The sequence below is a fragment of the Scaptodrosophila lebanonensis genome, unplaced genomic scaffold, assembly GCF_003285725.1.
Source record: "Scaptodrosophila lebanonensis strain 11010-0011.00,11010-0021.00 unplaced genomic scaffold, SlebRS2 tig00000024-arrow-pilon, whole genome shotgun sequence".
Classification (NCBI taxonomy): domain Eukaryota; kingdom Metazoa; phylum Arthropoda; class Insecta; order Diptera; family Drosophilidae; genus Scaptodrosophila; species Scaptodrosophila lebanonensis.
The window spans coordinates 11,021,853-11,034,944 of record NW_022060538.1 but is presented as its reverse complement, the minus strand read 5'-3'; the positions used below and the strand labels follow the sequence as shown (position 1 = coordinate 11,034,944).

At 41.1% G+C, this 13,092-nt stretch overlaps 2 protein-coding genes across 2 annotated transcripts; one reads left to right on the top strand and one right to left on the bottom strand.

Moving 5' to 3' along the window:
* Positions 1-4,942: 4,942 nt before the first annotated feature.
* On the top strand, positions 4,943-8,169 carry LOC115620783 (sodium-independent sulfate anion transporter). Its single transcript, XM_030514192.1, has 4 exons — positions 4,943-6,246; positions 6,795-7,097; positions 7,155-7,300; positions 7,361-8,169. The coding sequence occupies exons 1-4, from the start codon at positions 5,130-5,132 to the stop codon at positions 7,691-7,693; spliced, it is 1,899 nt and encodes a 632-aa protein (XP_030370052.1). The 5' UTR covers positions 4,943-5,129; the 3' UTR covers positions 7,694-8,169.
* Positions 8,170-8,683: 514 nt separating this feature from the next.
* On the bottom strand, positions 8,684-12,962 carry LOC115621077 (sodium-independent sulfate anion transporter). Its single transcript, XM_030514607.1, has 3 exons — positions 12,445-12,962; positions 9,565-10,654; positions 8,684-9,503 (listed from the first exon to the last, which is right to left on the bottom strand). Exons 1-3 carry the CDS (start codon positions 12,928-12,930, stop codon positions 8,941-8,943), a joined length of 2,139 nt encoding a protein of 712 aa, XP_030370467.1. The 5' UTR covers positions 12,931-12,962; the 3' UTR covers positions 8,684-8,940.
* Positions 12,963-13,092: the final 130 nt, after the last annotated feature.

Genomic DNA, 13,092 nt, shown 5'->3' with positions numbered 1-13,092 from the left:
CGTATCGCTTATTATGCCAGCATCCGGCTAGCTTTATTTTGCGGTCATGTTGCTTGAAAAAAAACAACCACAAGCTCACGATTTATGAAAATCGCTTGTTATTATCTATGCCGATTTCATTCCATTTGCGTTCTGAGCCCTTCTCATATTGCCAGCCGATCAGCCGCCAGACGCGTGTTTCACATTTGAAAGAAGACATAGTATTCCAAAACATTCCAAACTTGGATATTCGGGGTTTTTTGTTTTTGTTTTCTTTCATTTTTTCCCCCTTTTGATTGATTGTCAGCTTGCTCGGAGACAAAGACTGACTTGGCGAAATTACAGTGTTTGTCTTATGTATTGTCATATACATATGTATGTGGGTAGTAGCATCGACCGCTGAACATACATACTCGTACATACGCCCATAATGAAGGGTTCAAACTTCGCTCCGCGAATTCGCAAATGTTATTATAATTGGGCCGGACGACATCATCTCCCAATCGCAACAGTTGAAAAAGTCGTGTCATTGCTGCTCGAACTGTTTAACAATTATGGAATATTTTGAGTTTACTTTTGGAATAAACTTTAAAAAAAATAGGGTGACCAATACCAGGTCAGTTGTTCCCCGCAGAGCAGATATTTTCTACTAAGATGAATTCAGCATTAATTGAAACCTTTACTGGAACCATTTTTCCTTATGGCCATAAGTTAGCCACAGCTTTTATTTCAATTGATATTACTTATTACTGATATCGGTATGCGTTGTACGAGTATATTGTACCATCAAATGAAATTAGAGCTCAATAAAATATACGTCTTTGTTTATTTTATATTATTTATTATACAAAATGGATTTGAAAATTGTTAAATTAACAATCGTAAATTTTTTTATTCGACGAGGCTTAAAACAATTGGTTTTATGACATGGACAGTGAAGTTTTCCCCAATTCTTAAGACACTTCGATATGTAATATAAATGAAATAAATAAACGAATTTATGCTTTTATAAGGTATAAATTATTCATGTTAAATAATTAAAAAATATCAAACTAACCCAATAAGTTGTCGATTGCATTATAAAAGAAACCGCTTTAAAGCTACGGAGCCCAAATAGCTGGGGAATTTCGGTCGACGACACTAACTGATAAGAAATTAAAGGTACTCATAAAGGTAAATCGACGTCTAGAATAAAATTATATTATATATTATAAAATTAATATGTGTGTTGAGCCAAAGCAGGAAACTCAACAATAGCTACTGGCATATCATTAGCAGTGGCTATAAAAGATTTATGGCTTTAATTGGACACATATAATCAACATTAATCAGTTGTTTTTGTCAAGCCTCTAAGAGTTAAGACAGTTATGGAAAAATTCCCAATAGTGTGCGAGGCAGAAAAAACACAAGCGTGTCCTTTCTCATACCTAGTTACACTTCTGATATCCAGTCGGACATGGCTTTAATCACTCTTCTTGCCACACTGTGTAAAGATAAAATATACTTCCTCTTTTGTTTCATATTTGCAATACATTTGTATATTTTTGTATCCTTCGGCTAAAGGGTACACTCGTTATTAAGTTCTAGCTCACAAGAAAACTGAAACACGTAAAGCGTAAAGATACATTTTATTTGAGTAATAAAAATGTCTTGTATTATTTAAATAAAAATGATTTCTTTATTGTTTCTTAAACTACTTACTTGCTTACTTGCAATAACGGAATTCAACTGGTTTTATAAGTTGTTAAAAAATCCTCAAAACGGTCACCTTGTATATAGATGTATGTATGCACATGTAAAGATCTCATTAAGTTTTTGGGCACAAAAAAAAAAACAATAATTAAAATAAAATAAGATATTGTGGACAAAAGAAATCCCCGTTGCGAAAAGAATCCACGCAAACACTTTAAAGTCACATGTCGAGATAAAAACAAAAAATGTGTGTGTAGGAAACAAAAAATGTGTGTGTTCGTCTGCTGAGATGCTGAGATGCTGAGCTGCGAACTTTCCATTATCGGCGTGTGGTGTCAAGGCGAGAGTAAGGAATTTCAGCAACGTTGTTATTAACTATCTAACAATTAACATTTAAAGATAGTTTACAAAAAATGTGTGCAATAAGTTTGTGGGCACACCTAATGGCCATTTGATTTATAGTATTTCATGCGATGTGACAGACTGAGTAACCGGTTTTGTCAGCTCTACGCGAATGGGTAATTAGAAATAGAGCGGGCTACTTACATAATGATCGCTAGTTGGCTAAAAAGAAATGGCATGCCTTTCGCTAGATGTTTACTTAGTATTATTGGAAACATTTCAAAGCTATATTTAAAATATTTCATCGATAACATTTAATAGATTTACAACCGCACTTGAGACTGATTTATAATGATGACTATTTTTTGGGTTTGTTGTTGATTGTTGTTGATTGTTGTTGATTGTTGTTGATTAGGGAATCGTTTGACTTCACGTGCAGATATGAACTGGCCGAGTGATATATAAGCGTCTGACAGGTCTGTCCACTAACTGCAGTTAGTTTGGAGAAGCCCTCGACGAGACCATCCATTGATTCCGCTGATTCACCGACAAAGCCCGGCGGTTCAAGTGTCCCTAATGTGGGGGAATTGATTCGGACAGTTCTAGGAAATTTGCCCGTTTTGTCGGAATGACGAATATGGATTGAATTGTATTATTAATTTAGTCTGAAGTGTTGGACAGGCTGAGATAATTATTCAGTAATTTTTGAACCTCCCTAAAGGGTGGGCTGGAAGCCACAAGATGCCATGTCTTTTCTAATAGTTTACTTTTTTTTTTTACAATTTTTTATCAGTTTTCTTGAATTTGATCGCCTGCAGTAGTTTTTTCGTTCAAAATTTCCTAACAAAATACGTTAATTACATTTAGCTTCTTATATTTTCAATTTATTTCACAAACATATGGATTTTAATAAACCTTCAAGTTTGTCAACATATTGAAGCTTCCTACGTTATTGCAGATGTATTAATCAACAACCTGAATAGCAACGGGATTTTAAAGAAAATATGTATAAAGTGAGAGAAAATGAATTAATTTATTACGTCACTTAGGCATAATAAGTTTGAAAGGCATTTCAATTGAATAAAACAAAGTATTGTGTCAAATATGGCCTTCGATGTGCATATACTTGTACAAGGTATTGACCAAAAAAAGTTATTCGTAGAATCCATGGCGACAACATTTTTGAAACCACCTTAGAAATGCAATTGTAATTCGTTTCGATCTTTATTTTATTCTTTAAATTTTAATTTTATATTAGCAAGATCGGACTTAAGGAAATGAAATTGATTACTTGATTACAAATTACTTGTATTTCACGTTTTTATTCTATATACTTAGATCTAAGCACTTAAGGGTCTGCAATAATACAGCAAATCTAACTAACTAAGGCACATCGGTCGATGCAGTGAGAAGTTCAGAACTCACAACACCAGACTGGCCTGGCCGCCTCAAGAGAACATCACCAGTGGATCTGTTAGATTAAACCATTAATGTAGAAACTAAATTTATTGTACTCTTAAAACTGATATTTTGTTTTGTATACTCCGCTAATATGGGTTTCTTTTTATATAATAAATTGCAGTAGCGTTATAATCATTCATGTAGGCCAATTGTCTATTTCTCTTAAAAGATGGGAAAGTTGCTCAGAAAGGCAAAAACTGTTCATAAACATTTTCCAAATTACAAAAATATGTAATGAAGTAAATAAATGGGCTGCCATCAAATTATTTACGCTTTATTTTCCATTGCGTACTTGCAAAATCTGTTGAATTTGTGTGCAAAATCTTTTCCTATAGGATTTTATTTGAATGCCTTTTTACACTTTTTTAGTGGTATAAATAAAATAAATCAATAACGTATATTTTAAGTTTAATGACCAGTATAGATAGTTTTGTTCGGTGAAGTTACAATTTTGCTCGTTAAAAAGCAGAACAAATATTTATGGTAACATACAAGTATATGATTTTCTAAACTTACAGATTACCTTCAAAGTATTCTTTAAAATGGACAAAAATGATACTGGTTTCTTTTTAATTAATCGAAACCATAAGAGCAACCTGTCAAAGCTAATGAAGAGTGTGTTGAAGGTGAAGAAGAAGCTGCCGATTTAAGCAACAATTTGCTGCCAAATAGCTTTCTCCTGCCTCTGCCCATCATATTCGAATTGAAAAGTTGACCGCAGCTCTTCAATTTGTTTGCTCTTTCAGCTGCAAAGCTGTCTCGTTTTGAAAATTGTTAATAAACTTGTTTGCTTATTGGTATATAGTGGGCGATATATCTGCGAACTTTGAACTGGAACAGTTTAATTTAAAATTCCTCACACTGCCTTTAAAGCTGATGTAATAGTCGAGCACTTTAAACGTTTCGAGACTGGCTACAGTGGATGCTGGCTAAACAATTTATTTATAAGAAGCCAATTGTGGCGATGTTACAAGTAATTCGAATACCTGGAAACTTGGCATCCCATAATCCGAACCGCATAATTATACAAATGAGTGTCTTTAAGCAGCCGGGCTGATCACATTTGTTGTGGGGCGGCAAGTCGACTGGGAAAAGTCTGATCGTGCAGTTTGCTAAGAATAGTGACTTGATTAGCATTATAGTGCGATGCAAGCATGGTGTCTGGCAGTTAATCAAAGCGACTCTGTAATTCTGCGGTCGAGTGAGCGCAGCACGTGTTGCGCTTTTCCAAGCCAGTGTGGAGAACATGTGTGACCCCCCCTGGGTAAGTCGTGAACAAACAAAAATCCCACAAACAAGCTGCAGAATTATGTTTACATTTCTTCTACGAATACTATATAGCCGGTTTTGTGCGCAACATCTCGAAGCGAATAGTTGGCACGAGACTCTCACACGTCATCGCCATTATAATCGGCTTGGCATATCTCGACCCGCATACGACTGGGTCTGTCTGTCGTCGTCAGTGGTTTTAGAGCGACGACAACCACTGGTTGCGCTTCATTCTCAGACGAGACGCGAACGCGATAGGTTCAGTGAGCGCACAATCGACTAGCCCAGAGCTATGCAATAACTCAGTGTGGAAAAAAGGATATACGTGTATTTAGTGATCAACAAAGAACAAAGTTTTAGATTTAGTGAGTGAGTGATCTGTAGAAATGACCAAAGACACGGGTCACACCAACGGCGCCTACGCTGGCTCCGAAGTATCTCTGGATATACCCACCAACACCTTATATCACACCTCGCGCGACTGCATCGTGCAGGACGAGACACAATCGCGCAGCTGGTGGGACCATACGACAGAATGTTGTCGCAGCACCGCCGCCAATATCTTTCGCAAGAAAACCCTCTATAAGCGCTTCCCCATATTCGTCTGGCTGCCGCAATACAAAAAGGATTATATTATGGGCGATTTTGTGGCTGGCGTTTCTGTGGCCTTGACGGTGATACCTCAGGCCTTGGCCTATGCCGGCATTGCTGGCCTGGACTTGCAGTACGGATTGTATGCCTGTTTTCTGGGCTGCTTCATCTACATCTTCATTGGCTCGAGCAAGGATGTGCCGATTGGGCCGACAGCCATATCGGCGCTGCTCTCATTCCAAATCGCCGGCGGCAGCTGGCAAATGGCCACGTTGCTCACATTCCTCAGTGGTCTCATTGAGATACTGATGGGCGTTTTTCGGTTGGGCTTTCTCATAGACTTTGTCTCGGGACCTGTGGGTGCGGGTTTCACCAGCGCCGTCTCGCTCATCATCTTCAGCTCGCAAATGAAGGATCTGCTGGGCATCAGGACGAGCGGCAATACATTTGTGCAAGTTTGGATATCCATAGTGAATGATATACACAACATTAGCTGGCCAGACTTCATACTCGGACTCGTCTGCATTGCCCTGCTGCTGAGCCTGCGCGCCCTGGCCAGCTGCAGCGTGGGACCCAAGGAGGGCAAATCCACCTGCCAGCGGGTGCTGACAGGACTCTTCTGGACCGTGGGTACGGCGCGTAATGCCCTCCTGGTGTGTGGCACTGCAGCTCTGGGCTATTGGCTGGCCATGACCGATAACGAGCTGGTTCGCACAGTCGGTTTTGTGCCCAAGGGTATGCCTTCTTTCGAGCCCCCGCCCTTCTCCACACCAGATGTGTATAACGAGACGACTGGGGAGTTGTTGCAGGAGGGTCAGAGCTTTTGGGAAATGGCCAGCATACTGGGTTCCGGGTTGATTGTAGTGCCGCTCATCGCACTGCTTGAAACCATGGCTGTAGTGCAGGCATTCGGTAAGTTTTCACATATCCTTTAATCAACTAGTCCTTCGATTTCGAAATGTGTTTTTAAATTGTGATTAGGTCAGAAATGTTAACCTTTTTTTTTTAATAATAATTTTTCTTCTTGACCTTCTTGTTCATTTAATTTTAAAATTGTGTGTAGCTCAAGATTTATATTCAGTGCATTTTGGGAGCTCTTTTTTGGGATTTATGCCTTAGCTATAGCTTTGAATAATGCTACTATTTGGCAGCTTACTTATCAGAAAAATATATATTTACAATCAGGCTATTCAAGTACTCTATTATTCACTTAATTTGGAACTCTTTCTTGAAGGATTTTGGTGTGTGGTTAGGTCGGGATTTATTTTCTTTATGAATGCCTGATTTACTTGATTAGATACCTCCCGTCTTTAAGTGTTCTAGTTAACTTAAATTATTCTGTTTAATATTATTATTTTAGTTCACGGATTTTAATTTTTTTTAATTATTTGAAATTTAAGACAAATCGTGATGGCTAATTTTCTACGCTAACTTATTATTTTTGAAATTTATTCCTTTAGCTGATGGCAAGCCCACAGATGCCACGCAGGAGCTCATTGCCTCGGGAATTTGCAATGTGGCGAATTCCTTTGTGCAGGGTCTGCGCAGCAATGGCGGTTTGGCGCGCGGTGCCATTTTGAATGCCAGCGGCGTGCGCACACAGCTCTCGAATCTCTATACCGGTGTCATAGTCATCATTGCACTGCTCTACCTCACACCTTGCTTCTACTTTATACCGAAGGCGGCGCTCGCCGCGATCATTATAGCAGCTGTCATATTTATGGTGCAGTATCGCGTCATCAAGCCCATGTGGCATAGCAAAAGTGAGTTACTGTGCGGGTCATTTGTGGGCTTAATTTCAATTTGATTTTCGTTGCTAGAAACCGATCTCATACCTGGTCTGGGCGCCTTCTTTGCCTGCCTGGTCCTGCCGCTGCAGCTGGGCATTCTCGTAGGCATCGGCATCAACGTTGTCTTTATTCTCTATCAAGCAGCACGTCCTAAGCTGCGCATTGAGACGCTGGCGGTGAGTTGAAGCCACAATTTGCCCAAAGAATCTTTGTCTAAGCAGTTTCTTTCTCTATAGACTCAGAGCGGACTGCGTTACCTGATGCTGACGCCCGATCGCTGCCTGATCTTCCCCTCTATGGAGTTTGTGCGCAAAGTCATCAATAAGCAAGGCGTGAAGTCCACACTGCCGGTGGTTATCGATTGTACGCACATCTATGGCGCCGATTTCACGGCAGCTAAAGTGATTTCCACTATGGTGACAGATTTTGCACAGCGCCAGCAGCCGCTCTTCTTCTACAACCTACAGTCGCGTGTGGCGCAAGTATTCGAGGGTCTCAATAAGGATCTGGTGGCCATATACGATATAACGATGTTGGAGACGAAGCTGGCCGAAAAATCGACGCTCTAATGGGAACCATTACCACCTCGACATAGTTATAATTTTCCTATTTATTTCACAAGTTTGGCAAGACCAACTTTTGTCAAAATTCCAATGCAATCTAAGCTGTGGCCCACGAGGTCTTCGCGATTATTCATCTTGGTTTTGGAAGGCAGGGCAGTCCCACGCACATATGGAACTGACAGCTTCAGTGTTTTGGCAAAATTGACGATATTTTGCGTAAATTTAATTAGCATTTAAGCAATCTTCTATTATTTATTGTATCACATTTTTTGTTGTTGTGCATTTTGTTGAACAAAATCCAAATTTTACACCTTGGCCAGTCACAACAATAATCTGCGAAATTTTGGATAGACATATTTTGCAATATTATTGCTGTGCATAGTATTATGAATTAACACTCGATGAGTATTAGCAGTTTGTTTAAGCTAGGCTAAGTGGAAAGTACTTATAACAATTAAAAATTGTTTCGAAATTGACGCAAATGCGAATGGGAGTTATTCATCACTTTGGCAACATTTTGGTTCGCTGGCAACATGTATATGAGATCGTGTTGCTAAATGTTTTAGTACACACTGTTATTTTAACAGCCTGATGCTGCTGGCATGTTGCTGTGCTCGACATTATTTTATGTTGGTGGACTTTGCAAACAGTTTGCTGTTAAGCAGTCATGTGTGGCTGAAACATGCTACTGTTAATATATGTACATACAATACCTGTTAATAGCATACGCTTATCAGCGTGAACGCAATAACATGCTGCTACGCAACTTAACACTACCAGTTTACAGTATATGTAATCTTTTGTACACCATGTTGGTAAGTTCCATGTGTTGCTGAGATCTGTTGCGCTTTGAATTTAATTAACAGAGCAATGTTGTTATGCTAATTAAGACTGTTGCTGTTCGCATGTTGCTATGTTCATGCCGTATGTATGTTGCTTTCTGTTGCTGTGATTTGTTGCCATGCACCGTTTTAGGAAATTCAACTCTTTGACTAATAAGTTCGTATAATTTATTAAATCACACATTTAAGACTACTATATAACATTTTTGGACACCTTCCGCACTATCTAATCGAAAAAATATGCCAATATTTAAGGCCTTTCATTGACAAGTGAGCACCATATGATTGGCCATTGATCCGGCCAGTATTTTTAAAGACCACAATGGAGACGATTGTGCTAAATGCGCGTGCACCGTGATTAGATAATGAAGGTGATCTGTACCATAAATTAATATGCATTTTTATCGACACCTAGCTCTTTGCGAGGGAGAGGGTGCTGGCCATGCTGATGCACTCACTGGCTTGGGTGCCTGTTTCCAGGGAGTCCACTGAGCGGGTGAGATCCCCATCTGGCAACAGCTCGTGGCTGAGGGCATGCATGTTGTAGCATATAACCAATTTCGTGTTCAGTCCCTCAAAAACGCTGACCACGCTGGGCTTTAAATTAAAGAATATGATCTTTTGTTGGCGTCGTCGAAAGTCATCCACCATCGACGAAATTACTTTGGCGGCCGTAAAATCGGCGGCATATATGTAGGTGCAATCGATAACAACAGGCAGCGTTGTCTTCGTTCCCGACTTCAGCACCAGATTGCGCACAAACTCCACAGAGGGGAAGATCAGACAGCGATCAGGGGTGATCTTCACAAACTTGATGCCGTGCTCCGTTTCCAGGGTTTCCAGTGTGACCTTTGGCCGGGCAGAATGATAGAGTATGTATAGTTGATTGAACCCAATGGCGACCATAATGCCAATTTCCAAAGGCAGCACCAGGCAAAAGATGAAAGCCAAAATGCCGGGCACTAGATCGGACCCTGCAAGGCAATATTGGATGGAATGAGCAATAAATCGATATTGAAAGCAAGAACCACTCACGTTTGCTGCGCCACATCGGTATAATAATTTGATATTGCACCTGAAATATGACCGCTGCAATGAGTATGGCTGCCAGCACCGCCTTGGGTATGAAAGAGAAGTATTCGGCCAGGAAGGAGAGCGCTAGCACTACGACTAGACCGATATATAGATTGGACATTGGGGTGCGTGCGCCACTGGCATTGTTGATGGCCGAACGCGCCAGGCCGCCATTGCACCGATAGCCGCTAGCAAACGAGTTGGCTATGTTTGCCACGCCTGTGGCAATCAACTCCTGCGAGGTATCTATAGCTTTTCCCTTGGCAAAGGCCGTACAGACCGCGACATTCTCCAACATCGCTATAACAGGCACTATAATCAGACCATAGCCCAAGTCCTGAACCATGTCGAAGAAGGATTCGGCAGGCACCTCCTCTATGCCAGCGGTAGCATTTCCCGGTACTGCCTCGATTGAAAATGGTGGTAGCTTAAAAGTAGGGAGGCCAGGCGGTATGTAGCCCGTCAAGCGGAAAGGATTGTGTCCAATATGCTCCAGATACATGGCCATAACGGCAGCGCCGACAACAACTATAGCATTGCGAGAAGTGCCCATGAACCACAGGACTTTATTGACGACACGCTGAGCCCAGTTGCGTTGCGCCGGATCCTTTGGACCAATGGTCAGACGATTCAGACTGCGCATGGCCGTAAGCAGAAATACGCAGGCGATGCCTAGACAGGCGTCCGGCACTCGAATGTTGTCAATGTCGTTGATCATGCTGATCCAACGCTGCAGAAAGGAGGCGCCGTCACTGTTCACACCCAGAATATTCTTCATCTGTGAGGAGGAAATGATCAGCGCTACGGCGCTTGTGAATCCTGCACTCACAGGACCCGAAACGAACTCCACAAGGCACCCCAGCTTAAAGACAGCCATCAGTATCTCCACGATGCCAGTGAGGAAGGTCAACAGTATTGAACGCTGCAAGGATCCCTGAGCGAACTGGTAGGTCATCAGCGAGGCCACAGCCGTGGAGCCAAGCGTGCTGTCCTTGCAGCTGCCGAAGAGCACGTATGCGAAGCAGCCCATAAAGGAGCCATAGAGGCCGTACTGTAATAAATTAGGCATATACTTGTAGTTTTATTTTCAAAACAGCACTCAAATAGACGCCCGTTTATTTATGAGTTACTCTATTAATAGGTTTTATTTATCAATTTATAGCGCTAGTCCCAATTTATTATCAGCAAAAATATCTAATTTAAAAACAAGAGGCTTCAAATAGCATGCGTTTGATAGGCATTTGTTTTTTATAAATAATTAATTATGATATAGTTTAAGGCAAATATAGTATGTGTGTCGGAGCGATGGTGCTCGGCAACTCACACCTTTACCTTTAGGCCTTATGTTTTCTGTTTGCAGTAATCTTAATAAATGAAATGGACTTTACAATCTCCCGCTTTAGAAAGTCTGCGCGATCATTTGGGAGGGGTTGCCCTAAACCAATGACCTTGGGCCTTCTAAGAGCTGGATGATAACAGAGCAGGTGCTCTACGCTTTTCTTTTCTTCTCTTCCTCATCTCTACAGCTGCTGAGATGCTAGGTTTATACTTAAGCTTATACTTTAATTCTCTCAGTTGGTTTCATCGGGGCACTCAATCGAGCTTTCAACTTAACTTTATTTGCTCAGTACTCAGAGCTTCCGCCTGCAAACTAAAGCTGTTGTCGGGAGGGCCAGTGCCACTCCAAATTGGATCTCGCACAAATACACGTCGTTAGAATATAGTAGCTCGGACTTTTATTAAAATTGAAAAAAGAATTTACTGTAATCAGCCCAAAGGTGGCACAGTTTAGAGTCTTCTCTAACAATTAATGTTAATATAAAGTTTAAAGAAATATAAAAAATACCTTACTTTGTAAATTTTCAATATTTGCTTCGTTCATTCATATTATTAAAATATTTTTGCATTTTTTAAAATTGTGTGCTAACAATAAAGCTTAAAGATGAAGATAGAAACTGGCGCATCAATATACTGCTCCAGAGCTAGAGCTCCATCAAATTATACAAATAAAAGCTCCTTGACTACTGGAATATCTGCCAGGCAGCGAAAGAGGCTGTAATGGCAGCTATAAAATCTTGGCATGCGATCATTTTTTGGGCGGCCCAGAAAACGGTGCGTGCAAAAAGAAAGCAAGTAGTACAAACGACAGAATTCTCTTTCTAAGAAAGTGTAGAGCTTGGACGAAGGCTGTCAACTGCAAGAGCGGCCGAGCAATGTGTAAGGATAAAGGCAACACTCAATTCCTCTTGCAACTCTAGGAAAAAGAATGCAACCGGCCTACTCATAGGTAATTGCTTGGCTACCAATCATGACAAGAAGCTAACAACAGATGCAGGAAATGCCAGGAAGTTGAAGCGATCGAAATTCCGCCACTGCCCAGCTCTCAAGGAGTGTGCTCTTCCGACGCACTGTCCCCCTGCAAACTTATCTCCAACACCATGGCACACTAAGAACACTTAACCTCATCAACAACAATAATCGCAGAAAGTTGCATAGTGGTTGGAGGTTGATTTAAATTAAAATTGTTCAAATATGGCTTGGAAAAGAACAAGAGATAACAACAAGAAATTGGGAACCATTTGTTTTAAAATGCAGGAAGACATAATGAAGGAAGTTGAAGACAACTGAGTTGCGTTGCGATTATCAGTCTTTTTGGAGCTGACTCTAGTTCGAGCAGCATTTTAAAAAGTGCAACGTAATGTTATTTATACTTAGTTAGCGCAAAGGCCATAACAACAACAGCAAATTACGCATTTCGGTAGCGACAGTAGAAGCGTTAAGCGTGCAAAGATAATGCACAATAGCCCTCCCAATATTTGCTTAGCAATACGCGTCACTCACCTCTGGAGGCAGACTAACGACTCCCGAATATGCCAGACCCTGCGGAATGACGGTTAGGCCCACGGTAATGCCGGCGATGAGATCCCCAATGGCATCGGTACTGCTGTATTTTGGCAGCCAGCTTAGAATGGGGAGCCGTCGCTTCAGTGTCTTCATTGTGAAAATATTTTGCAGGCTGGGCGCACAACAGTTGGCGTCATTGTCCTGTCTGGCTGCCTCCAGTTGTTCGAGGCTCTTGGACTTGGAGGTGCGATGATCGGTAATTACAATGAAGTCCGATGAGGAGGAGCTTTGAAAATGCGCCTCTAGATTTTGATTGACTTCCAATCGTTTGCGAAAGGTCACCTCGTTCTCGAGCGTGGACATATTGTTAGGCTCCTCAAAATGACGACGTCTGTTCTGAATGCTGGGCGCTACACGAATGATAAGATCTGGTTGGGCAATATGTGCCAGCGAGCTTATCTGAACAGCTTGTGCTATTTGCATAACGTTCCGGCATATGTGTGGAAGAGGGATACCGGTTGTCTATCTCATTGGGGCAGGCCATAAACAGCGCGCACTTGACTTTGGGCCCCCGCCCACTGTGTTTGACTTTTCAATTTCTTCTGGCACCACCAAGCCCGAAATTTTTCCATTAATCAGTTGATC